The following is a 27,946-nucleotide window of genomic DNA, read 5'->3' as shown; positions in this document are numbered from 1 at the left end:
TTGGATTAAGCCAATCAAATTTAATGCTCCAACAGTTGCTTCTGTAAATGATGAATATATTTAAGTTCATCTTTGTAAACCTTTAATATAAATTAAAACATGGGAGCCCTTAAAGGGCTGGTTCATTTTTTATGTATGGCAAGTTACCAAGCAATTATAAAATCTTGAATGACTTCAGACATGAAAGCATTGATGCATTTGACACTCAGCAAGTTGCTTTCAGAGATGTCTTTTTAAAGTAGGATCTCACCCCTAAATAATGCTCATCAGCATTTATTTTCCACTGTTGAAATCTGCTAATAGTTTTGCATTACTAATATAGAGAGTTCCTTCCATAGTCTTAAAAAAATCTGACCTTTTTTTAAGTAATTCAGTTGGACACACTTTGCCAAATTTTGCTTCCTATTTTATGTAAATAAATAATTTATGTAGACCATTTTGATTCCCAGTTTATTTTGAAAGTTCTGTAGACTGAAGTACAGATAATTTTCTAATTGAGCCCAAAATTTATGTTGCTAGGTGAAACATTTGTTAAGTGAGTTTGCCCCCATTTTATGATTTTTCTTGCCACAGTCATTAAGTGAATCATTGCTTTTGTTAAGTTAGTCACATGGTTGTTAAGTGAATCTGGCTTCCCCATTGACTTTGCTTGTCAGAAAGTTGCAAAAGCTGATTGCATGACCCTGGGAAAACAGCAATAAGTATAAACCAAGCATCTTAATTTTGATCATGTGACCATGGGGATGCTGCAATGGTCGTAAGTGTGAAAGGAGTCTCATTGAACAGCTTGCCTCAGCATCTCCTTATTGGCACATCTCTGATGGACAATGCTGAAGGCTTTTGGAAACCAAGGTCTTCCTCTCGTTCCTGCTGTTGCCATCCTCTCTGCTCCTGAAGCAAGACTGGGGTGCACAAGCATTAATACAGGTAATCCCCGATTTACAACAGTTCATTTAGTGACCATTCAAAGTTACAATGGCACTGGAAAAAAATGATTTATGAACCATTTTTCACACTTACGACCGCTGCAGCATCCCCATTGTCAAGTGATCAAAAGTCAGATGCTTGATAAACTAATAAAAAAAATAGATTTAAAAATTTCAGATGCTTAGCAACTGATACATATTTATGACGGTTGCAGTGTCCTTGGGGTCAGGGGGTCACCTTTTGCAAATTCAGTGGGGAAGCCAGGTTCACTTAACAACAGTGTTAACTAACTTGACAACTGCAATGATTCGCTTAACAACTGTGGCAAGAAAGGTCATAAAATGGGGCAAAATTCACTTAACAACCGTCTTGCTCAGCAATAGAAACTTTAGGCTTAATTGTGGTCATAAATTGAGGACTACCAGTATAGGAAGTCGGGGGCTAGAAAACAGCCTGATTCCCAACTACCAGATTAGACTGTGTTTCTTTCTATATTGCATAATTATATTGGGCTGTATTGCTTCCTCTCTAGAGATACATTTTTATTGTGAAGCTGCCTCTTTCGTGTAACCCTTCTCCCTTTTCTTTTCCCCCTCCCCCTGAAATTTTTCCCTTTCTGGTTTAGATACTCTGTCTCTTCTTCAAACTTTCTCCCAACAATTTGAGCTCCCCTGTGTAATCTCCCTCACTTCTTTCTACTTTTCTTTGTTGCCTCTGTGCTCACTAGCCACTCAACTACTACCGTATATATTACAGTACTTCTCTCTCTCATGTCTCCATCAATTGCTCATTCATTGTTAGATACTGAAAAATGAAACTTCCTTGGGTCTAGGTTGTCCTACCAGTATGGTGCCCACCTGCCCACTGCGATCCTGTTAATTCATAAATTCTGGATTGGCAGAGGCAACTCAACTTACAACCACAATTGAGCCCAAAATTTATGTTCTTAAGGGAGACATTTGTTAAGTGAGTTTTGCCCCATTTTACGACATTTCTTGCCACAGTTGTGAATTACTGCAACTTGATAAGTTAGTAGCCCGGTCATTAAATGAATCTGGCTTCCCCATTGACTTTGTCAAAAGGTCGCAAAAAGGGATCGCATGACTTTGGGACACAGCAATTGGTCATAAGTATGAGCCAGTTGCCAAGCATGTGAATTTTGATCACATGATCATGGGGGTCAGTGATGGCTTGCTCCCGGTTCTGTCCAGTTCTATAGAACTGGTAGTAAAACCAGCGGGAGGTCCCGCCTACCTGCCATGATGTCATCATGGGTGATTTGTGCATGTGCAGAAGCGTGCGCGCGCTCCTCCTGCGAACCAGTAGTAAAGGTAAGTAGAACCCACCCCTGATGCGGGTGCTACCAAGGTTGTCATTGTGAAAAATGGTTATAAGTCACTTTTTCAATGCCATTGTAACTTTGAATTGTCACTAAATGAACTGTTGTAAGTCGAGGACTACCCATGTTCTTGTTCCTGTCCCTTCTCACATTTCATGCCAGTACATCCTCATCCTGCAGTATTAGAAGTGCTACAGAAATTTGACTCTCTCTGTTGTTCCTATTTACCCTAAAATCAAGGTGTGACAGCCCAGAATCTCACAAGAAGTTGCTATCCAAGGAGAGGTTTCAGTTTGAGATGGAGCAATTATTTAATACATGAAGTACATTTATTAATACTGTTCTATAATAACGTGCAGAGCAGTGGAAAATCATTTACAGTAATATGAAAAAGTAGCTCCTTCAGTTATAATTTTATAAACTCAAAATTTTCATTGAGAAAAATGTTACACACACACACACACAAACACACCTGAAAAGGGTGCAGTTTGGGGGGCAAGGAAAAAACTTTTAAGCAATTATAAAATGGATATCAGCTTGACATTGCATCATACCAACAGTATCTCATTAAGTTCACTTCTATGCAAACTAAATCAAATGTATTCTGTATCCAGGCTGCATTCATTTCTTTCTTCCAAACTTGCCCATATTTTGGAGGGCAAAGGCCAAGTCCAGCCTTTGGACAGGGAAAAAAAAGCATTCTTCCCAGGCTACATTATCCAGGTAGTTGCTGCCCATTGCAAGAGGAGATGCTAATGAACACTGTGCCCACACAATGCTGCTTCCCGTATCAGTGAAAAACAGACTGGGCTCCTACACCTGATTGTGCTTATCTGTGCCAGGGACAGTAGTACTTGTGTCTTAGTGTTGACTAAATACTATTTTATTCAGAAGCAACGGATAAGGAAAGGGTCAAAGGGAAGATGAAAACTCCCGGGAGCATAGTGCCAGGCTAAACTGCAGGGGGAAGTGGGGCAAGTCCACCCTTTGTTGCTTATAAAGTTGGCAAAATATTGTTACAATATTTTCTTTAATGAACAGGCAACCTGCAGCCTAGAACGCCATGTAGCTCCTGAGTCTCTTTTTGCAGCTGTGAAAACCTTAGCCAATTGCACCACAATTAATTGCAAAGTTTCTAAAAATGGCTGGCAGTTTTCCATCCTTTCCCAAACAAAAAGGAAGAAGAAAAGAAAAAAAATAGCACATCTAAGGTACAATGCATGCATGCTTAGTTTTTATCACTGCAGGTGTGGTTCCTGCTTGCCAAATATTACTTATTCCAGCTGTGGATAATGGTTTAGTAAATGCCTTTATTTACTCTGTAAGTGAAATTGGCTCTTTCTTTAGGCACAAAACATTCAGGTATTTTAGCCATAATAACACACTGATTATTGTTACTGTTTGTCCCAATGGTTCACCAAAAAACAGAGCCAAAAGAATAGACTATACCTGCAAATGTCATTCTGATTAAGGGGGGAGGGTGATAGAAGAGCTGAGTTCAAGGAATCGTTCACCCTTTCTTGAAATGAGTGACAGTTTTCAAACCCAGCCATGCTAATTATCACTCTTTCTCTTCACCAAATGCCAATTAGCCAGGTACCAGCATGCTGAGGTCAGAAATGCTAACAAAAGCACTGCAATTTCTGCTTGCAGTGTTTTTGTTGAAAGCAAAGAAGTTTGTGGTGAATTAATCATAATGCTACGAGTGCCTGCTGTTTTTAAATAAATGTGTTTGTGTACAGTTTGCATACAAATACTCATAATTCAAATGATGGAAAACGTGATCCGGTTCAATCCAAGAAAGCCTTCGCTACAGAGCAATGGCAAGCCTCTAGATTTCTAGAGAATTTGTAGACAAATTTCTAGAGAAATTGTAGAGCTTCTATACTAGAGACAAATTCCTTGAGTGTCTAATCACACTTGGCCAAATAAAGCTATTGTATTGTATTGTATTGTATTGTATTGCATTGTATTGCATTGCATTGCATTGCATTGGTATCCTATCTTATTCCTATTCCTATTCCTATTCCTATTCCTATTCCTTCCCTAGGTAACAAGACAAAAATAATAGGTTTCCAAGGACACAAAAGCTCAGATAAGGAGACATTTTGTAGAAAAGCTGTGAATCAAATCAGATAGGAAATAATTCTACCAACTGCTGTATATCAAAGGTGGATAGTTTCTGTTTAATCTGTTTTATAATAAAATTCCTGTCCACATTCTTGTGTTTGTTTCTCACACCCATGCAATAGAAAGATCTGGAAGCCACTCTCTTTGCGGTCAGAGGAATTGCTTTCATCTGTTTCTGGATTTTAAAATCATGCCTTCTGATGTGAATTTATAGCTTCTCTCACCATTGGCCAGGCTGCCAGTAGATTGTGACAATTCTGATTTGAAAAGGATCATAGCTGATCTCTCCCTGACTTAGAACCTGTTCTGTGTGGACTGTGATGATAAAAAGTAAATGATCTGTCATCCAGCAGAGATGTTCAAAGTGTGAAAGGTCATCTGCGGGACCAGTGGTGGGTTGCTCCCGGTTCAGCTGAGCCGGTAGCGGTGACACTATTACGTCACTGAACCGGTTCTCTTTCTTTGGGAGCTGGGCCTTCCCGCCCGCCCCTGCGTTATTCCGACCTTATATTTCTTCTTTTTTCACCTAGCTGAGAGGTGCGGCAAAGTGGATTGCCGCACCTCAGCTGGGCAGATTCGCAATGCGCTTCACGAGCATGCGCGCGGCAATCGCACGCAAAGCGCGTGCACAAAGAGAACCGGTAGTAAAGCTGGTTAGAACCCACCCCTGTGCGGGACCTCCAACATATACTGTATTAGACACTAGATCTTTTTGTAGATAAAGTCACATGAAGTTGCTCAGGCTTGGACACCATGCTGCTAGGAAAATCAAGTCTGGCTGCTTCTTGTCAGCAACATGTAAACTTTGGTGTATGCTATCTGAGAATCCTTGTGATTTTTGGAAAACTGAAGCCATATATTTGTCATGTGTATCCTTGTCTGCCATTTTGCTGGCTGCAACGTTCTGGAAGTTTACATTTCGTCTTCTCCATATTGTATCTTGTTCTTCTTTGTTAACCTTTCTGATTGCCTTCAGCTCCATCAGACACCATGACGCTCTTCCTTCCCACCTCATTTCTTTCTCCAGTTTTTCACTGAACCACACTACTTGGAGATACCTTGAGTTACCTCTTCAAGGTTTTGTGGCACCACACATAGATAGCCCTTCTCTCTAGCAATAGCCATACTGTGGAATAGAATAAGAAGGTCACCCTGCGGATGATCCCTGACCTATGGACCTTTCGCCGTGCCCTCAAGACGTTATTGTTCCAACAAGCTGGGCTGGCCTAAACATTAATTTTAATGGGCTGCTTTTTGTTTTTTAATGATGTTAGGGTCAAATTATTTAATATGTTTTTAAATTGCTTTTAAATTTTATATATGTGTTTGTTTTATCTTTGGCTGCGCACCGCCCTGAGTCCTTCAGGAGAAGGGCGGTATAAAAATTAGATTAAATAAATAAATAAATAAACAGGAGGAGCAGAGTAGTCCAAGAGAAGACCTTTATTTACTATTTGGGGAAAAACAAGTTGCAGAACTCAGAAAGTCTGTGATCAAGAAAATTTCTTGCCACATAATCTTGACATGTAATCCGTTGCAGGCAACTATATAAGTTTTGATTGTTTGATTGTTGTTGCTGGGGGGGGGGGATAGAGGTTTATTGGGTTTGGTGTTTAGTATTTTACTTCTTAAACACCCCCCCCCAAACTCACCGTGAGTTACTTGGGCAGCCATATACATTTTCTTAATTAATAAATAAATACGTGAATGAACGAGTGGTTTACAATTATGATTACTGTGAAGGTAGATAAGGTGATCCTGGTGGTATTTGGAGGAAGGAGCATAAGGATACTATAGGTAACTAGCCTAAAGAAGTTTAGATAAATTTGGAAAATATAATCAATTTGTATTTTGCCAACACATATAGAGGTCCAAAGACAGGAGGCTGACCAAGTAAAAATGGAAAAGAAGTAGATGTCTTTTAGATCCGACTGTAATCTTTGAGAGACAAACTTTTTGAAAAATAGAGATGCTTGTAGGGTCTGTTTTTTTCTAGAAATCTGAGCTAAGAGTAGGACAGTGGGTTTCACAAGTTGAATGTAACGTGTTTCCACTTATAAAAGAGCAACCACATCTCTATATATATGTAAATAAATAAATAAAAACTAAACCTTTTTCTAACAGAAATGATATCTAAAAATAAAGTGCTAGGCTGTAGAGATTTCTCAACATGTTGGTGCAAAATTGTTCATCTCTTAGAGAGAGAGAACATAATCCTTCATTTGTAATAACCCCCTTTGGCATTAACTATTTATTTTATTTATTTGTCAAAAGAGTATTTGGTAATATATATAAGTATAAGCATGAATTGAATACATAAAATAGACACAAATAGAGGACAGGGATGGTAGGCACGCTGGTGCTCTTATGCATGCCCCTTACAAACCTCTTAGGAATGAGGTGAGGTTAACAGTAGACAGTCTTAGGTTAAAATTTTGGGAGTTTTGGGATGAAACCACAGAGTCAGGTAGCGCATTCCAGGCATTGACCACTCTGTTGCTGAAGTCGTATTTTCTGCAATTGAGTTGGGAGCGGTTCACTTTAAGTTTGTATCTATTGTGTGCTCGTGTATTGTTGTGGTTGAAGCTGAAGTAGTCATTGTTGTGGCTGAAGCTGAAGTAGTCATTGTAGTAGCAGATAATTTTATGAGCTACGCTTAGGTTATACCGAAGGCGGCGTAATTCTAAGTTTTCTAAGCCCAGAATTTCAAGTCTGGTGGCATAAGGTATTTTGTTGTGAGCAGAGGAGTGGAGGACTCTTCTTGTGAAATATTTCTGGACACGTTCAATTGTATTAATGTCCGATATGCAGTGCGAGTTCCAGACAGATGAGCTGTATTCGAGAATTGCTCTAGCAAATGTTTTGTATGCTCTGGTTAGTAGTGTTCTCACATAATTTCACAGGAACAGCTATGTTTGCAAAGAAGCAAATTTTTTGCAAGGAAACAAAATTTTGCTCGCCCACATCAGACTTATTCATGCTTTGTTTTCAAAAAATAGGGAAAAATAATGAGTATTGCTTCACTATCTAGTTAACGCAGCCAGATGCATCAGACAAAATAGCTGTATTTACACATTACATTAAACCAGGATTTTGTCGCTCTTTTAGGCAGGGTTAATTGAATGGACGCAGCAAATGGTGTTCACCTAGCTAATTTTGTTTGGGCTAAGAAGAATTGGGTTAATTAGTATTTGGAGGGGTGAGTACCAAGGAATACCAAGTTTGTATACCTGATAGTTGAAAAACATCCAGGAGAAAGTACATTGCCAATACTATGTGGATGGTATTGGAGAATGTATACTATCTATTTGTATGAAATTTGCATCTGAAAGCAGGAATCTCACCTGAGCAATGATTAGTGTGACAGGCTTTACTAAAAAACATAGATATATGTTTTTAATAATTATTAAATAATTATTAATAATTGTTATGCATAAGCATAATAATAAGATATTATGCTTATGCTCCAAAGACTTTTTTATAAAGTGTGTCCAGTCACACTTCGCTAATAAAGAATTCTACTCTATTCTATTCCTATTTCCTATTATTTCCTATTAATTTCTATTCCATTCCATTCCATTCCATTCTACTGAAAGCCAAACTTAGCATTTAACTGATTACACCCTGCCAAAAGAAAAATCAAAGGACATGTGGTCTGTGCTAGTATGCCCAGGGGGGAAAGAGCAGAAGGAAGTGACCTCAAATTAGTAATCTCTTAGACAAGATTTTGCAGAGCAATAACCAGAAAGGGAGTGCAAAATAAACAATTAACATATATACCACTGCATTCTTGTGTTCAGTGGATTATGAAGATTAAGGAATCAGTGCCATTGGCCTTGGATCACTTCTCAATGTCTTGAGTACCAATCCACACTGTCTGTTGATAGAACAGTATTTCAGTTCAGTGGGTCTCTCTCTTCTTGAGCACCTAATATATAGTGGTACTTGGTGTCTGTTTTTGAGGGTTGGGGGTTGCCCTTCTTGAATGTAACATTCTTCATTTGAGAGAGTTGACTGCTTTCTTGCTCATCTTCACACAGAACAGTTGGTTTTGGTTCACCTATCCAAAACTGTTTGTGCTGTAGATACATACTCTGTTTTGATGGACTATATAACCTTTTTGCTTACTTGATTACACCATCTTAGTTTCAGTCTGCCCAGTCTTCTGCCAAACCAGTTTGATATTGCTATGACAGTCTAAGAGTTTAAATGGGCACTGTCCGTTAGATACAGTTATCTTCGCACCATCTTGATTCTAATCCAGCCCTCTGTGATAGATGTTCTTGTTCTTCCTATAAATGATTCTGACTGTTACCACAATATCTGGCCACGCTACTACAGTTAAGTATAAGAAGTTTTCAACTGTACTCCTTTGTCACTTTGCGATAGGAATTCACTGTTTACACATAAATACATATTTGTGTTTGTTTACACATAAACATATTTATGTTCATGTTTACACATAAACAGAAAATCATTTTCCCCTGGTTTTGTCAGCTCCAACTAGCCCTGGGTATTTGAAGTCTTTTCTGTCTGGCTAAAGAGTAACTTCACGTCTTCCTAGGAGTAGACCTTTATGAGAGTCTAACATAGTATTGGAATTTAAGAGATTTCCTTATTTTGAGGGGATTTGGCTTCCTGGGAAAATGCACTTTTGTCATCTTTTAACCTGTATAAGATGAAGGGTTTTTAGGCATTTTTCTTCAAGTAGAAATATAATTCTAAATTGTATACGTCTACAAGTAACTCCTAATTACTCCATCTTGAACCCTATTCCCAACTTTAAATATTTTAGGCATAAGAAGAAAAATACCCACTTGCCAACTGGGTTACCCACTTTCAAAGGCATAAAATACTCCCAACCCACTAACGAAGTTGCAGAAAATGCCTAAAAAGCATTACCTCTTACACAGGTTAAAAGATGACAAAAGAATCTCTTCTCCAATGGAATTTTGGGGGAAAAAACAAACAGGGCAAAAATGTACGCCTCGCTTGAATTTGTACACACAAATAAAGCTGTAAAACTCAGGAGGCAGTTCAGGTATGATGCTTGGAAGGGAGGGGGAAACAGGCTCTGGCTACAGAGGGAGGCAGCAGCAGCAGCAAGAAAAGAGCATCCTAGGGAGATCAATCGATTTTATTTACAAATAAGAACTCACTTTTTCCAATCCAGTCCTTCCAGTGCCACTTGGAAGTCTTGAGGGATGCTGAGATTTTGTTTTCCACACATTTGTAAATTTCCCTACGCAATGGAATTCCTATGCCTATGGTTGTGCACTTTAGGCTCTTTAATAATAGTAGGCAAATTTAGGGGCTATGAGGTTATCTTGATTCTCTTTCAATAGATCGTTCTTGGTGGAATTCTCCTTAGAGCCAGCATAGAATAGCATAGCATAGCATAGCATAGCATAGCATAGCATAGCATAGCATAGCATAGCATAGCATAGAATAGAATAGAATAGAATAGAATAGAATAGAATAGAATAGAAGCGTTGGAAGGAACCTTGGAGGTCTTCTAGTCCAACTCCCTGCTTAGGCAGGAAACCCTACACCACTTCAGACAAATGGTTATCCAACATCTTCTTAAAAACTTCCAGTGTTGGAGCATTCACAACTTCTGGAGGCAAGTTGTTCCATTGATTAATTGTTCTAATTGTCAGAAAATTTCTCCTTAGTTCTAAATTGCTTCTCTCCTTGATTAGTTCCCACCCATTGCTTCTTATCCTACCCTCAGGTGTTTTGGAGAATAGCTTGACTCCCTCTTCTTTGTGGCAGCCCCCGAGATATTGGAACACTGCTATCATGTCTCCCCTAGTCCTTCTTTTCATTAAAAAAATTAAACTTTCATTAAACATTAAACTGTTTTTGATTGTGTCTTTGATTAATTACTAATGGAGCCTGAATTCATCTCCCCTTTTTCCAAAACCTCAATTTATGGCCTCACGGCTAAGGCAGTAGTGAGAGGGATTGTGATTAAATATATGGCTAAAAAATGGAAGGAAGATAGGCAGGAGAGACTAGAGTGGGCAGACAGGCTGGAGAAATGGGAAACGAGATTACAAAAGGAACCAACAGATAAAATAGCGAAAGAAGCAAGAGGATTGGCGAGGCACCATATGAATTTATTGGATCAAGCCGAGTTAGTGAAAAAAGCAAAATTACTTTGAACATGCCAATAAAGCGGGAAGATGGTTGTCAAGCAGATTGAAAAAGGAATTAGAAAGCAGAAAGATTAAATGGTTAAGGGACAAAGGTCATTTAGTGGCCAGTAATGGAGAAAAAAAAGAAGTGGCGTATGATTTTTTTCCCAGGAGTTTTTATTATTATTATTATTATTATTATTATTATTATTATTATTATTAAATATAATAATAATAATTATTATATAATAATAATTAAATAATAATAATAATAATAATAATAATAATAATAATAATAATAATAATTCAATTTATATACCGCCCTTCTCCTATTGGACTCAGGGCAGTGCACAGCCAAGGATAAAAAACATACCAAACATACCAATACAAAATTTAAATTAAAAGAATTATACAGCTTTGACCCACAATTTAAAACAATCCAATTAAAACCCCATTTACACTTAAAAAGCTAAAAAGAGCTAAAAAAGGGAGGGGGGGTTCACGCCAGCCCTGCTTGATGAAAAAGAAAAGTTTTTAGGGCACGGCGGAAGGCCCAGAGATCTGGTATCCTTCGTATCTCTGGGGGCAAATCGTTCCAGAGGGCAGGTGCTGCCACAGAGAAGGCCTTCCCCCTGGGGGTCGCCAGCCGACATTGCCTGGCTGACGGCACCCTGAGGAGTTCCTCTCTGTGGTCGATACTGGTCGGTGGGAGGCTATCGGCGGCAGAAGGCGGTCGATAGTTATATCAAAGAGAAGACACTAGTCAAAAGCAATTCAGTTTCCTAGAGAACTTGCCAGAGGTACCAGATCAGATAAGAGATATACTGAATAGAAATATCTCAGAGGGGGAAATAGAGGAAAGTCTGAAAAAACAGAAGAGTGGTAAAACCCCTGGAACAAATGGACTGCCTGTAGAAGTGTATAAGGCAATTTGGGAAGTGATTGGGACTCAGTTGCGCGACGTCTTTAAAACGAAGTGTTGAATAATGGACGAATGCCAAAATCCTGGGAAGAGATGTGTATCTCTCTCCTTCCTAAGAAAGGGACTGATACGACCTGTATTAAAAATTATAGACCAATAGCCTTGCTTAATGCCGATTATAAATTGTTTGCCTCCATCCTAGCAAAAAGACTATAGTTTTTTTTTAAATCAGTTCATACATAGAGACCAGAATAGTTTCTTACCGCATAGATTGCTGAGAGATAACCTGAGAGTAATATTAAATGCTCTTGAGTTTTATGAACATCACTTGGACAAACAGATGGCACTTCTCTTTTTAGATGCTTACAAAGCATTTGACAGCGTGAGTTGGGAATTTATGTTAACCCAGCTTCGTAAAATGGAATTTGGCGAAAAATTTACACAGGCGATACAAATAATTTAAACCAGATGATTATTAAATGAGTCAACTTTATGACCTTTCTTGCCATGGTTGTTAAGCAAATCACTGCAGTTGTTAAATGAATCACACAGGCATTAAGCAAATCTGACTTCCCCTAATGACTTTGCTTGTCGGAAGCTGGCTGGGAAGGTTACAAATGACAATCACGTGATCCTGGAATGCTGGCAGCCATGGTAAACCCCTGAAATTGGATCACATGACTATGGGAATGCTGCAATGGTCGTAAGTATGAGGACCAATCATAAGTCACTTTTTTCAGTGCCATTGTAATTCCTAACAGTCAGTAAACAGTAAATGGTTGTAAGTCAAAGACTGCGTGTATTCACAAATCTTTCCGGATCTGTTTTAAGGACGCTACTGTGCTTTGTTTCAGTGCATATGTTGATATATTCACAGGTGAGAAATTGGTACTTTACAGGGAAAATGAGAAATCTTAATCTGTACTGAATATCACCATTGAGCAGAAAATTATGTTGAGTGGGGAACTGTATGTTTTTTTAGTGTCATCTTCTAGTCATCCAGAGTTTTATAGCCCAGCTATGAAAGAGGGAGACAGCTCTGAAAAGTTTAGATCTTGGGGCCTTTTTACATCTGACTTACACTCATCACTCCTCACTCCCACATAAGGGATGTTCAGTGGCTATGATTGCTACACAGACATCAGAGACCATTTCTGAACTGAAACTGTGTTTGACCTATGTTGTTTTGTGAGCTCAGGCAACAAATTTAAGGAGATTTTGCAACTCACCTATGGATCTTTAAAAATAAATTGCTTTCAGTTAGGTTCTCTGATTGAAAAATTGGCATCTCACTTAAAAGGCATTTCTCTGCTAGTGATTTTAACAACTTCTAATCTCTCCAGGCTATTTACAGCCACTCTCCCTTCATCCATAGTAGCCCAGCCAAATTTGTAAGAATTTTGTCTCTCTCCCCACCCCTCTTCAGGAGGGATCAGCATGCTGCAAAGCACCAAAACACATTATTTTTTTTATTTTTTTCAAACAACATCCCTGGAGATACGTTCTAAACTGAAACTGTACAAGGGAAAGAGAATAATGATTTTGTTGAGTTAAGAGTCAGGAGTTGGGGTGAAGTGTTCCCTCCAGAGGAAAATGAGACTGCCCACAAACTCAGTTTTTTAAAAGAAACTATTGGCTTCACTGCAATTTCAGTTAATCTGCATCTAAGCCAGAACTAAATTGAATATTGGATATTGTCAACATCATTGCAACACTGAAGCTTGGAACTGCTTTTCTGGATTGGGGGACCCTTCACCCTGTCACTCGTGCCCTTGTGATCTCTCATCTGAACTACTGTGAGCTGTGGTGACACAGTGGTTAGAATGCAGTATTGCAGGCTATTTCTGCTGACTGCCAGCAGTTCAATTCTCATTAGCTCAAGGTTGATTCAGAGCCTTCCATCCTTCTGAGGTCGATAAAATGGGACCCAGATTGTTGGGGGCAATATGCTGACTCTATATAAACTTCTTAAAGAGAGACTGTAAAGCACGGTGAAGTGGTATATAAGTCTAAGTGCTATTGCTATTACAATGCACTCTACACTGAGCTGCCCTTGACAAGGTTTGGACGTTTCAATTGGTGCAGAATGTAGCAGCAAGTGTAGTAAATGGCTCCACTAACTCAGTGTCTGTAACACCGCTATTTTGTGAGCTGCTTTTGTTGCTAGGCTGCTTCCAAATGCAGTTCAATGTGCTGATTTTCACCTTTAAAGCCCTTCATGGTTTAGAACCAGGTTACTTGATGAACCATTTCTCCCCAGTTGTTTTTAACCATCCAATCCAGTCAGACCAGATGAGCATGCTTCAGGTCATGTCTGCCAAAGAATGCCAGTTGGCAGGGCCCAGAAGACATGCCTATTCTGCCACAGTGCCCACCTTGTGGGCAGGGGTGAAATGCTCCCGGTTCGGACCGGTTCACCCGATCCAGTAGTGATGGAGGTGGATGGTTCGGAGAACTGGTAGCAAAAATCCCTGCCCCTCCCCCCATGCCCAGCTGAGACGCACAATCATCAGAGGCTTTTTTTTTTACTTTTAAAAGCATTTTTCTACAACCTCTTTGGCTGAGTTGCCTGATCGGCAGAGGCTTTTTAAAAAACTCAGCTTGGATCGGCAGAGGCATTTAAAAGAAAAAAAGGGTTTTTTTCTTTTAAATGCCTCTGACATCCAAGCTGAATTGCCTGATCGTCAGAGCCTTTTGAAAGCATTTTTTTACAACCTCTTCGCCGAAGAGGTTGTAGAAAAAATGGTTTTAATTTTTTTTAAAAAATTGGCCACGCCCACCCAGTCACATTACCCACCGCCTCACCAAGCCACGCCCACAGAACTGGTAGTAACAAATTTTATATTTCATCGCTGCTTGTGGGACATTCTACCTCCAGATACCAGGATGGCTCTCTCGCTGCTGGCTTTTTGTAAAACCTGGTTCTGTGCCCAGGTCTGGGACCCCAACAATGTTCAGGAACTCACTTTTTGGTTTTGCTAGTGATGCTGCTCAGCCGCTGTATTTTAACTTTTGAAATGTTTAAAATTGTTTTTATTTTAAGTCTGTCCACTACCCACAGTCACTTGCTGAGATGGGTGACCATATAAATCAGATGGCAGAATGGGTTGGATTGATATATAAATAAAACAGAGACTCAAGGCATGGTTTCTCAAACTTTTAATACTTTATCATACTTTTGTTAAAGTTATCATCAAAATTAAGTATCGCTGGTACTGCTGTGCTTGTATTTCAGCCATGTCTTAAAATAGTTTAAACAAGCTGAAGTTGCTTTCTGCTGCTAAGGCTACATTTAGCCACTAGGTGGCTCAGTGGCTAAGACACTGAGCTTGTCGATCAGAAAGGTCAGCAGTTCGGCGGTTCGAATCCCTAGTACAGGACTTCTGCGTGAGGAGGGGTTTGGACTAGATGACCTCCAAGGTCCCTTCCAACTCTGTTACTGTTATTATATAAAGCTGAGCTTTATGGCCCCACTTTGCCCCATAGCGGTTACTCTGGTAGTATAGTAGAGCTTAAACCATGTACTGTGTATTCCCCAACACAAAAATAAAGGGAGAAGAGCATAAGTCCGTGGAACTATAGAACAATACCCTGTACTATATGCTTCTCTTTCATGCTCAGAGCAATTGTCAACACAGCCGTGAAATTCTCAGAAGACGTACTTGGGATATTTTAGTACTGTGTACTATTATCCAAAGAAAGAAAATGTTGAAGGTTTGCGATGCTTTGGATTCGGTTTGGAAGAAAGAATTCAGAGTGTGCCGGGAGCACTAATTGTTATTGTTAACATTTCCTGACACTTTTATCAGGAAAACTCAAGCAAGTAAACGTACCTAATGCTCCTTCCTCCAATTTTCCTCACAACGATCCATAATTGCAACCTTTGTCTGGGACTATAGTTTGTCTTACTCCACTATGTAATGTTACCTATTGGGGGCACTCTATATGTTTATATTACTTATCATGACTGACATTTTTAATATTCTTTTTATAGAGACTTTTATCATTAAAACCTAAGAGCTCCCGCTGCGTATGTAGGGACTAAGCCCTAATTAAATATTCAGAATAACAGCTGAATATTGTTGAATTTGCATTTATGGGTATGTTAATTGGTCATAGTTGGTTTAAAACCAGCCTACGGCCCATATGAACCCCCCTTTTTTTCACTTTTAAAGCCAGTTTCAAAATCTTATATGTTGGCTGTCTCCCAAGAGCTTTTACCCTTTCCCTTCCAAGAGATATACAGCTATGCTAAGAACTCTCACTTTTCCTTCATGTCTAATTGAAGATAAATTGTGGTATTTGCTACTAAAGTGTATTTTACATTAACAGGTTGCATTTGAAATCCTTGTTTTTAAAACACTGTCTGGTTTGTATGCTGTAAGTCATCTTGGGAGGATTTAAGACTTGAGTTCTTGCAAAATGGCTAGAAAATTGATTAAAGCAATAAAGTAAAACAATTGTTTGTGGAGAAGGAATTGTGGACTAGGTTAGTGAAGAGTTAAACTTTAAGAAGCTCGAATCGTAACAATATTCCATAGACAGGGAGATTGACAGTATAATGGACTCAGGAATTGCATAAAATAACAGAAAAGAGGCTGACACACGCTGCGTTGTCATATTGTATGGTTTGAAAAGAATTAAGAATGGCTTGTTTGCTTACATTTGTGCTATGAAACTGTCATGCTGCAGATGTTGTCCCAGAAGTCTGCATTATTTCAAAGAGTTATCGGTATAGATGTCATGAAAAACAGTTTGTGAGGTAGGTGGGGTTGGTAATTCTTCCTGGGGAATCTAAAATATTGCTATATGCCAGCTGCTGCTGGCAATAACCACTGTAGAGTGTCTCTTTGTCATAGAATGCATTGTGCCACTCAGTTGCAAAACCTATCCCGTTACTCTTTTTTTTGGCTACAGTCTTCAACAGGGGTTAGATTTTGGGGGAGGGGTGGGGTTAGCATAGGAGTTTTTGTTAAAACAAATGATTTGCAAGAACAAACTTAAGTGGGTTACTACATGGCTTCCATTAACACTGTTCTATCTAGAGGGCTAACTGTGGGAAGAGGAGATGTAAAAAAGTCAATATGCTGGCCACAATCAACCAAGCATGATGTATATAAAAAGGGGGTGGGTAGAATTTCAATTGCATGGTTGCAGCTACCATCTTTTTTTTTTTTTTACTGCTTTTACAGGTAGTCCTCATTTAGCTACTGGAGTTACCGTGATGAAAACTTTGTGAGCAATCCACATATTTATCACCTTTGCAGATCTGTAAAGGAAAGGAAAGCTGAAGTAAGATCACAAACACAGCCATGTTTTCACTTAGCAATCTCTTTGCTTAACAACTGAGTTGCCAGCCCCAATTGTGGTTGCTAATTAAACAAGGACTGCCTGAGTGTACTACTTTTTGGGGTACTCCTGCTATTCTGTTCTTTATCAGTTACATTTAGCTGCCACTCTTGGACAATTCAGCCCTTTCAATAGGAGAGGCTGTGAGGAGGATGTTTATTTATTTGTGTCAGAACCATCACAATTAAAATAAGGCATATTTTATGACGTAAAATTTAAGATAAAAAATACAAGATTCAAATATGTACAAATTAAACAGATCTTGCCCAAAAATTAGCAACAAAATTAGCAACTAACAGACTCTCACCCACCATCTCAAACTCTTTGGAGAAGTTCTTTTAGGAAATTAAATCAGCAACAAGTTTAAAACAATAGTAAACATTCTTGGAAAAAAATTGTGTCAGTTTCATTTTCATTCTAAGCAGGGTTTTTTTAAAGCCTAGATTGGCTGTGCAAACCCAGATATCTGATTAAGCAGTTTTTCTACAATTTTCCATTGTTGACATCTGTTTTCCTACTATTTTCAGCAAAGATCTCCAATCTGGTGCAGGGTATAATCTGTCCTTCCTTCCTTCCTTCCTTCCTTCCTTCCTTCCTTCCACATGTGCTTTCATTAGCTATTTCTGACCTAACCTCAGTTTATTTATTGAGCCTCTTTGTGACCATGTAGTAGCTATTACAAACTGAGTGAAAACTGTAGAAGTTTTTTAAAACAACTACAGGTAAACTTATTTATCTAAGATTTATTGCGCTCTCTAACATACCTGATTGGTCAGAAGGTATTGTCCATTCCTTACTTTCTTAATTGCAAAAAAATAAAGGGTGCCAATCAGCCGTGTTACAAAAACCAAAAGCTTCCTTATGAGCAATAATGATTAAAAAGGACTTTATCTAAAATGTTGTTATACACCACTTGATTGGCTATCAGCTACAAAATGTATGGTAATTCTGAATGAAATATTTATTTTTTTATTTATTTTTTATTTTATTTTGTCGAATACATATTAGATAATATATATAAGTATAAGCATGAATTGAATACATAAAATGAATACAATTAAAGGGAACATTAGGACAGGGATGGTAGGCATGCTCCTCTATAGGAGCTTTGTGGCCTTTGCTATTTGCTTCCTTCTCAGGACTGACCTGATTTACACATTAAGATAACTAAGGTTTGCTGAACAAACCACAGCTGGTTGGGATGCCTAAATACCCTGAACAATAAACCACTGTTTATAAATCACATTGCCTGAGTTCAGTTAGCAGCCTGTGCCAAAATCATATTTTGGTTCTGTGGGATACACAACTGTGACCAAATGCATATTTACCCCAGCTGCTTTCTTCTCCAAAAGCAACTCACTTAATTAGAAAAAAAAATGTGCTTAGATTCAATTGATCTGTGTGAGCTTGGACAATTAGTTAATTCTGTAAATCATGATAGGGATTACCATGTTTGAATGGCTTGTATGAACTGAAGTTCATCCACCTCGGTTGCTTCCTCTTAAACAAGCATCAGGCTAATTTTTGCATGGCGTGAAGAGAAACACTTCTTTCCTGCCTGAATGTTGACTGCAGTGCATGAAGTACGGTAAGTCTCTGCTAGAATCTCTTATCTTTCACAATGGGGCTTTTTGTCCATTGGCTTATATGAAAGTGACTCAGTGGCTCTTCCAAGGCTTCTAGCAATACTAAAAATATTTTGGAGTCTGAATCAGGTTGGGTAAAACCAGGTAAAAAAGTCACATCCATGCAGATGTGCTTTTTAGTTGGCATCATATTTTTCATCAAATTTAAGTAGGACCCAAGACTTAGCAAGGAAAGCAGGGGGGGTGGGGGTTGGAGGGGTGGGGATAGAGGTCTTTAATCAATGGCTGAGATTCAGGAAAAGTTGCTGATTTGCAGCTCTTCTCTAAGTTGAGTGCTCATTGTAGCTGCTTAAATTTAGGCTTTACCCAGCCTTTGTGAAGCATCTGCGGGAAATTCTGCCTAGGCTGAATTGCATTGACATCTGTGAAGCTTAGCTCTGTGGATGAATAAATGGTGTCTGGGAAATCCCACTTATTTTGGCTCCAGTGGAAATGCATTCTGGGGTCAGAAAATATGAGAGAGGTAGTGAACAAAGCAAACTGATACAATGGCAGTATGGAAAAATCATCCTTGTAATTGGATTTTGTGGTGGATAAAATGATCTCCCAGGTTACAGACATGGGACAAATCCAGACACAATTCTTTTATTAAAATACAAAAATCTAGCCCATTATTTATTAGAACCATGGCTTGTCTTTATTTAAAGGAGTTTATGGTAGTATTTATCAAAGATGCCTGTTTTTTTATTATTGTTGTTGTTGTTGTTATCATTATTTCTATTATTTCTACAAGATATAGCTTAGAGGGAATAGCCCTGAGCAAGTGCTATTTCCTCTAAGCTATACTTTTTATGAATTTGAATTTTATATTAAAAAGCTATATTTTTTATCTATTTGAACCTTCATGTCTGCATCTCAATTAGCTCTTTATTGTACATGTGTATTGTTTATTAGAAAGCCAGTTTCGTATAGTGGTTAAAGCACCATGCTAGGAACTAGGAGATTGTGAGTTCTAGTTCTGCCTTAGGCACAAAGCCACCTTTGGGCCAGTCTCGCTACCAGTCATAGGAAGGAGGCAATAGCAAATCACTTCTGAAAATATCAGGAAAATTACAGACAGCTTACAGGAGTCAAGACTGGCTCAAAGACAAAAGCAGTGTATTAATTCTTTTTAGTTATTCTTAATTAAAAAGATAGAATCTTATACTAAAGCTGTAAGAAAACTTTACTGTTGTCTATGTGTCCTTGAAAAACTAATTGAAAATGAAAATTCTTTACATGAAATCCCAGTGTTCAGTATTTTGAAACAGCTACCCTTTTGTTTTAAGTATTACATGTACTCTCCCTCCATCAAAAAAGAACAGAGAGTACATGTAATACTTAAAACAATGAACAGAAAAAATCATTTTACTATAGAAAACCATAAAATAATCTCACTGAAGCAAAACCAGCAATGCTTTTTTCAATCTTTTTTCTTTTACACTCTTGATAAATGTCTACTGCCCTTTGTTTAAAAAAAAATATGCCCCTTTCCAAATTACATAAGAAATACATAGTAATATTAATGACAGGAACAGATTCTGCTTTTTTATCTCATCTTTTTTCATCTCCTGTCTAAGATGTCATTGTTCATCTGTCTAGAACAGTGTTTCTCAAACTTTGCATAGCTGGCTGGGGAATTGTAGGAGCTGAAATTCACATGTCTTAAATGAAGTTGCCAAGGTTGAGAAACACTGGTTTAGAAGGAAATGGTATTAAATCTGCCAAAGCAAATATAGCAAGTTTTATGACACCTTAAAAACTACTGATTGTATCACGGTGCATATTTGTAATTTCCTACAGGCTAAAAGATTCAAAAACAATATTGCTGATCCTAATAGTATTGATTTTTATCGTGCAGTACGACCCTGCAGATAGAAATCAATTTTATCTGTCACAAAGAATTCCTGATATATAACTGGAGAATACATGATTTCTCAAGGCTATAAAACAAGAGAAGAGGGAATCAAGCTATTCTCCAAAGTACCTGAAGGCATAACAAGAAGCAATGGATGTAAACTAATCAAGGAGAGAACCGACTTAGAAATAAGGAGAAATTTCCTGACAGTTAGAACAATTGATCAGTGGAATGACTTGATTCCAGAAATTGTGGACGTTCCATCGCTGGTAGTTTTTAAGAAGCAATCAGACAGGCTTTTGTCTGAAATCGTATAGGGTTTCCTGCTTGAACAGGGGGGTGGACTAGAAGACCTCAAAGGTCCCTTGCAACTGTTACTCCATTATTCTATTAAGAGAAAAATGTTTCTGAATCTTTATACTCCAGTATCCGTGTCCCATTTCTTACCTGATTCTAGATAATGAGGTTTATAAATCTATTGTCGAATGTCATACTATTGCAGACCATTTGGATTTTATTCCTTGGCAATCCAGTGTACATATTTCCTTTTTTGCCCATCAAAAGCATTGGCAAGGGACTTAATGTGTTTATAACAGTGCTGTCCATTAACCTTGGAAAATCTAATACATATGGAAGAACTGCAAAGTTACAGACAACTGCTATAAGGAATAAAATCTACTATTAATCTGCTGCTACTCCTCATCACCAAAATCCTTGAAAGGTTGTGCATCTAACAGACAACCCTGAATTAAAGCACATGTAAACAGTTATGCTCCCTAGTCATCCTCATTCATGAACCAGAAGAGTCTCAGCAGCTATATAGGTACTCCTTGTTTAATGACCACAACGGGACCAGCAGCTTGGTTGTTAAGCAAATAAGTTGCTAAGTGAAACATCACCATTTCACGATCTTATTTCCGTTTTCCTTTGCTTTACAGACTTGTGAAATGCGAAGTTTGGTTGCCAAGTTACTTTTCCATCATCACTGTAACTGCTAAACGAGGCAATAACTAAACGGCTACCTATAATGCTGGCATCTAAAGGAAATTAGTAGATTGGACATTTCACCTTTTTTTTTACAGACACAGTTAAATAAAATTACTACAAACATTAATTTCTCATTTGAAGTGTTACAGATGGGAGTTCTTCTAACAGATGGCCTTTCACTCCCTCGCTTTCCCATCGTTTTCAAAGAACATTGTGACAAGAGACAGGTGCCAGCCACTCATTCCTGTCTTCCCTGTTGCTTTAGCTGCAGGCATCTTCTATTTGGGATTCTCCCAGCATGCCAGGTGTGGAACACATCTTGCTATGTCAGTTCCAAAGAGCCAAGCCTAATAGAGAGAGGGATTTTGCATTGTGTTCTCAGAGGCTGATCCAGAAGTCTCTCTCCTCTCCCGCCCACCCCCCCCACACCCCTCCAGGGCGATAATTGCCATCTGCAAAGGAAGCAGTGCTAATGGCAAGGGAATCCAGGCTGTCTGCATATTCCTTGTGAATTGGGGAAGCTGAAAGGAAATTGGCTTAATTTTACAAGCCTCCTCCCTCCATCCCAGAAGGCTTGCCATCATTCTGAAGTGTTGCCATAGATACAGCTAAGAGAGAACTCTGCGTGAAATCAAAAGGGGGAACTATAGAAAGATTAAGACACGTGAACCTTTGAGTTGCCTTGCTAGTTTGAAAGAGCCAGTCACTACTCCCGGGATGTATATTTATTCCATTTTCACTTCTACCAAATAAGATGTAAAGAACAGTTGTTGACAACTGGTCCTGTGTGTCCCAGAACCAAGAGAGACTTGAGAATAAACAAAAATATGGAGTTATGATTCTTTCCAATATAGAAAACCGTGCATATTTTGGCTTTGGAACTCCCCCACCCCACCCAGCCTTCAGAAGATAACGCTGAAAAATCCTGATATTAAAATTATTAAAAATCCTTTGCGTGCATAGAATGAAGAATTACTATAAAACAGCTGTTCATTCCATTCTATTTTTTCTTTGGGGGTGCATAGCAGAATATTTCTTGCATTTAATTATTTCAATAGTAGATTCAAAGACACTCACTGGCCCAAAAGTCACCCAGTCAAATAGAACATGGTTGAATGAAGAATGTGGAATGTGTGTTTTCATAGTTTTAAAATCACTAAACCTGTTAATCTTAGAGATTTAGAATTACATTTTTACTAAGATAATATTTAGTAACATGCAAACATTGATAGATTAGATTAGATTAGATTAGATTAGATTAGATTAGGATAGATGCATCAGAAGCATTGTTTTCTTAAATCTTTATCAAAGCTAACAGATTATTTAAAATTTATGTACTTTAAAATATTAAATAATATTTTAAAGATTTTTTTTTTACAAACCATTTAAGCTATTTGAAACCTTGAAAAATAAGTTCCAGTTTACCTTCTTTGAATCATTATTTAGTATTAGGAAATTGGAAGGTGCTTCACTACAATTCCCAGAAGTCCCAGCATTAGCTATACTGTTTAGAGCTCTTGGGAGTTGAATTCAAGCAACATCTGAAAATCCCAGATTGTTTGTTTCTGCATTTAATGGAGTGTGGACTGTTTTACTAGCAGACTGAATGTTCCATTTCAAAGATTTTTTTTCATACCAGGATCAGATCAAATTAGAGCATAATTCAATTCCCTAAAACTCAAATGTTGCATAATGGTGCAGATCGGGTGCTTCTGGGATTCTTGCTTTGTACATCTGTAATCATGTTCATCCTTCGTTCACATTTTTTAAGAGTCTGGTTTTTTTCAGACCTTGAAATTTTCTTGCACAAGAAGGACTTTGAATAGTTAAGGAAGTCTTCATGAAGAAGCACCATTGAATTCCATGAAAGAGCAACAGCACCACATCCTGGACAACTGCAGCTTTTTTTCTTAAATTGTCTTTGTGTTTCCTGATGCATCTCTACAAGTATCTCAGAAGAAGGGACAATGAAAGAGATATATAGTAGTAATTTATATGCCACTCAAGAATCCAAATTCTTCACACGGCTCCAGATTGTTCTTCACAAATCGTTAAGCATTATATTTCCATGCTAGCAAATGAAATATAACTTTAAGGCACTTGAATTTATTTTAAAGTAGTGATATTAGTGCAAAGAATTAAACTGACAACCATTCACTAAGGGAACTATTTTTATTATCTCTATTCCATGAAAAACTCACAAAGCTAAAATGTGCAACTTTCAAATGTCTCTATTTCCAAATAGAGGTAGAGTACAGGTAGTCTTCAACTTACGACCACAATTGAGCCCCAAATTTCTGTTGTTAAGTGAGACGTTTGTGAAGTGAGTTTTGCCCCATTTTACGACTTTTCTTGCCTCAGTTGTTAAGTGAATCACTACAGTTGATTAGTAAGCCGTTCATTAAGTGAGCCTGTCTTCCCCATTGACTTTGCTTGTGAGAAGGTCGCAAAAGGCGATCACATGATCTTGGGACACAGCAACCGTCATAAATACAAACCAGTTGCCAAGCATCTGAATTTTGATCATATGATCACGGGGATGCTGCAAAGGCTGTAATTGTGAAAAATGGTCATAAGTCACTTTTTTTAGTGCTGTTGTAACTTTGAACGGTCACTAAATGAACTGTTGAGGAGTTGAGGACTACCTGTAATTCTAAAATGCTATATATCTCTGTTTCTTATAGCTCCTGCTATAGTTGTGCCACCGAAAAGGATTCACAATGTAACTGGAGCCCAGGTCTATCTGTCCTGTGAGGTGAAAGCAGTTCCAACACCAATCATCACTTGGAAGAAAGTAGGTTAAGGGTCCTTCTAAATGCCAGTTGGCTGAATCAGGCAGCTACATCCATGCCAGGCATACTTCTGACTCAAGCAGTATCTTACTTACAGAATAGGTTGTGATCTATATTCAGTTGATCCTGGATCTTCTAGAACCCACAACACAATTTTTTTTTAATCTTTAATTTATATGCTGCCCTTCTCCGTAGACTCAGGGCGGCTTACAATGCGTTAAGTAATAGCCTTCATACTTTTATATATTTATACAAAGTCAGCTTATTGCCCCCACAATCTGGGTCCTCATTTCACCTACCTTAGAAAGGATGGAAGGCTGAGTCAACCTTGAGCCTGGTGAGATTTGAACTTGCAGTAATTGCAAGAGCAGATGTTAATAACAGTGCTTTAGTCCACTGTACTACAGGATATAGAGGTATTCATAGAATGAATCTTAAAGGTTCCATTAAAATCCTGCAGGAGTGCAGAGTAGCCCTTTAATTGGATGTATTATTATTAACAGTTTTTCTTTACCCTTAATTAACTGGAGCTGACAAAAGCATTTAGATCCTGAAGATAAAATATATTTTAAATTCAGTGAGCTCTGTTTATTCTTGAATATATAATGTTAGAAGAGACTGTCATGACAGAGGTAAATTCTCACCCTTTTTGTTGGATCAGCAGTCAGTACCATTTTTTGGGCGGCTGAAGGATTGCAGTGGGTGAGATAATGATACAAGATGTGTATGGCAAGGCTTCTCTATTATTTTTAAATAAATCTTTGCATTGTGGCTATTTTAGGACTTGCACAACAAATGCCTTGTGTTTCCTTTCTCATGATGCTCTTGATTTTTGGCAGCCGATACCAGAAGAAGCTCTGAGGATGAAAAAAATGGTTCAGGGGCCTCCAACTGTTCATCATATATTAGATGGTTAAGCCTATGAATATCCCAGGAAAGGGGAGTTTTGAGTAATGGTAGGCTAGGAAAAGGAATATGACAGCTATAGCAAATAAAGTGTCTTAAAGGTAAAGGTAAAGGTTCCCCTCGCACATATGTGCTAGTCATTCCCGACTCTAGGGGGCGGTGCTCATCTCCATTTCAAAGCCGAAGAGCCAGCGCTGTCTGAAGACGTCTCCGTGGTCATGTGGCCGGCATGACTAAACGCCAAAGGTGCACAGAACGCTGTTACCTTCCCACCAAAGGTGGTCTCTATTTTTCTACTTGCATTTTTTACGTGCTTTCGAGCTGCTAGGTTAGCAGAAGCTGGAACAAGTAACGGGAGCTCAGCCCGTTACGCGGCACTAGGGATTCGAACCGCTGAACTGCCAACCTTTCGATCGACAAGCTCAGCATCTTAGCCACTGAGCCACCACATCCACTAAAGTGTCTTAGGGTATTGGAATGTAAGGTTATGATGAGACCGTAATATTAAACAAAGCAAGAAAATAACTAAGCTCAGAGAGCACCAAGGAACTTTCATTTCAACTCTGAGCTTCAAAATATTCTCCATTAAACAAAGCCTCAAGATTTTTTGAAATAAAAATTGTTATACACAAATGTTTAAATAAAACATATACATAATTTTAAGCCAATGAATCTCTTTCAAATATGCTGTCTTGGTTAAATCCCACAGGTCACTGAGTCCCCAAAGGGAGTTAGGCTTTTAGAAGAATTGCCCGGAGACAGAGTTAACATGGCTGTTCAGGTTAGAGGTGGTCCTTCTAAGCATGAGAGCACAGGTTGGGTTTTGGTAAGTATGTCAGAAGGGGCAATTTGTAATGGGACAGCTACTGGGACATGGAATAATTTTTATGTGTAGGATCTCATTTCTTTGGTGAATGGTCCATCAGGATTGTATGTCATCAGTGAGCGTGATTAAACCAGCGACTTGTGGTATAAAAGCCAAATTTATTTGTCAAATTTATTCACCACCTATCTCACCGTGGGGCTACTCTAGGCATCTTACAACAACAAAAATGAAGAAATGAAAAGTGTAAATATAACAGTAGGAAAGTAAAGGAACAATATAATAAACAATGGGAAAAAAAGCAAGGATAGAGCGATATCAAAATAAAAGTTGGGTGGGTGGGGAAGCAAGGAGTGAGAGGGAAGCTGAAGTTTGCTATCAATCTAGTAGCCCCTCCAATATGGTTTCTTCTCTTTATTTCATTTTGTTTCCTTTTTTTTTTTTGATGGAAGTCTCATCCCATTTATTCCTATCATCATGGTCCTACCCTTTTCAGCCTTTACTTTTGATGATTGCAGCTGATTATATTGGATTTTAATGTAATATTTACTACTAATTCTATAGGAGCTGTATACCTTGAAATAATAAGCAATGCAGTAGACAAGGTTTATGGAGATTCTCAGACATCCAGGTCATGGTTGTCCCAAAGGTGCTTTTTTTCAAGAGGCAACTGTACTTTCTGGTTTTTCTTTGAAGACGTTTCACTTCTCATCCAAGAAGCTTCTTCAGCTCAAGAAGCTTCTTGGATGAGAAGCAAAACGTCTTCAAAGAAAAACCAGAAAGTACAGTTGCCTCTTGAAAAAAAGCACCTTTGGGACAGTAGACAAGGCTGTTTTTCCCAATTGATTGCCAGGAAATTATCAAGTCTGTTCTGGACTGATCAAAATAATATTTATACCTGGCATACAAGGAGAGGACTTACCATTTCACAAGAATTATCATTCTTAAATAGCAAAGGAACTGCTGTACCCAAATATTCACTAAATGATGCTATCAGGAAGAGGTTTTTCAGTCCCTGATTCTGTTGAAAACAATATAAAAAGGGATTATAGCAGTGGTGGGTTGCTCCCGGTTCTGTCCGGTTCTTTAGAACCGGTAGTAAAAGTGGCAGGAGGCTCCGCCCACCTGCCCGGTTGTCATAATTGATGATCTGCGCATGCGCAGAAGCATGTGCACGCGAGTTCCCATTGCAAACCGGTAGTAAAGGTAAGTAGAACCCACCCCTGGATTATAGGTATGCAAAGGGAAAAAACACAGAGAGAATGTTTTGTGTGCTTGTTTTTTCCCCTAGATTAATCCACTGACAAAAGATGACGAGGGTGTTTACCAGTGTCATGCCACAAATATGGTGGGAGAAACGCAGGCAGAGGGGACTATTAAAGTCCTACACCAAAGTAAAAATAAGGATCACTTCCCAGCATCAGAAGACATGAAGTAGCAAGGTAACCTTGATCCCTTTATCTTCCGTGTTGTTAGAAATGCCTTTTTAAATGAATATAAATGCCTGCCTTTTTTTGATAGCCAAAGTTGGTATAATAAAATGAACAAAAAAGGGGAAAAGAAGCTTACAAGTCTGTTTCAACGTAAAGGCAAATAGATCTTAATTTCCATGGAACATTTATAAGCCACATGGTTGCAATTTCCACACCATGTTCCCCAGAACTCACCTTACAGGAGTTATTCTTTGAAAGGCTTTTATCCTACATTGGGTATGTTGAATTTCTAACTTTTCAAAAAAGAAAATTAAGTTGGTATCATTGCCTAGTGCTGTCAAGCAGAATGAATGTACATTTCACTATAGGCAAAGTCAAGGCATTGTAAGAACTATGAAAATGTTGCTGGAAATTGCCACTATATGGCCGTCCCTTCAATTCTAATCTCTAAAAGTATGGAAGCATCTCAGAAATGAGACCTTTTGCAGCAGTGATTTATCTTGGGGTAATTGGGGGTTGTTATCCTCAACTTCATAATACGCATGATGGATTTCAATGGAGAAAACCTGTAAAGGCAGATTGGTTGACTTAACTTTCTCAGAAAAGGAAGGAGAGAAAACTATGACAGTCTTATTGGAGCAATGAACTGCTTGATGCTCACCAGATAGTAGTGAGAACAGGACAAGGGGACCTGGTAGCATACATGTTTCTCCAA

The 27,946-nt window shown here is 38.4% G+C and overlaps 1 protein-coding gene across 1 annotated transcript in view; it reads left to right on the top strand.

Annotated features, from left to right (window-relative positions):
- The window catches only part of IGFBPL1 (insulin like growth factor binding protein like 1), a 44,111-nt gene that overhangs the window by 15,079 nt on the left and 1,086 nt on the right, over nucleotides 1-27,946 (top strand). Inside the window, exons 2-4 of the mRNA XM_034410779.3 lie at nucleotides 23,962-24,071; nucleotides 25,685-25,801; nucleotides 27,090-27,240. Of these exons, the coding sequence (XP_034266670.2) occupies nucleotides 23,962-24,071; nucleotides 25,685-25,801; nucleotides 27,090-27,236 (374 nt within the window). The 3' untranslated portion in view covers nucleotides 27,237-27,240. The remainder of the gene's footprint in view (nucleotides 1-23,961; nucleotides 24,072-25,684; nucleotides 25,802-27,089; nucleotides 27,241-27,946) is intronic.

Source organism: Pantherophis guttatus, chromosome 2 (genome assembly GCF_059756535.1).
Source record: "Pantherophis guttatus breed Tessera chromosome 2, ASM5975653v1, whole genome shotgun sequence".
Lineage (NCBI taxonomy): Eukaryota > Metazoa > Chordata > Lepidosauria > Squamata > Colubridae > Pantherophis > Pantherophis guttatus.
The sequence above is the reverse complement of the archived record's forward strand: the minus strand, read 5'-3'. Positions and strand labels throughout refer to the sequence as shown.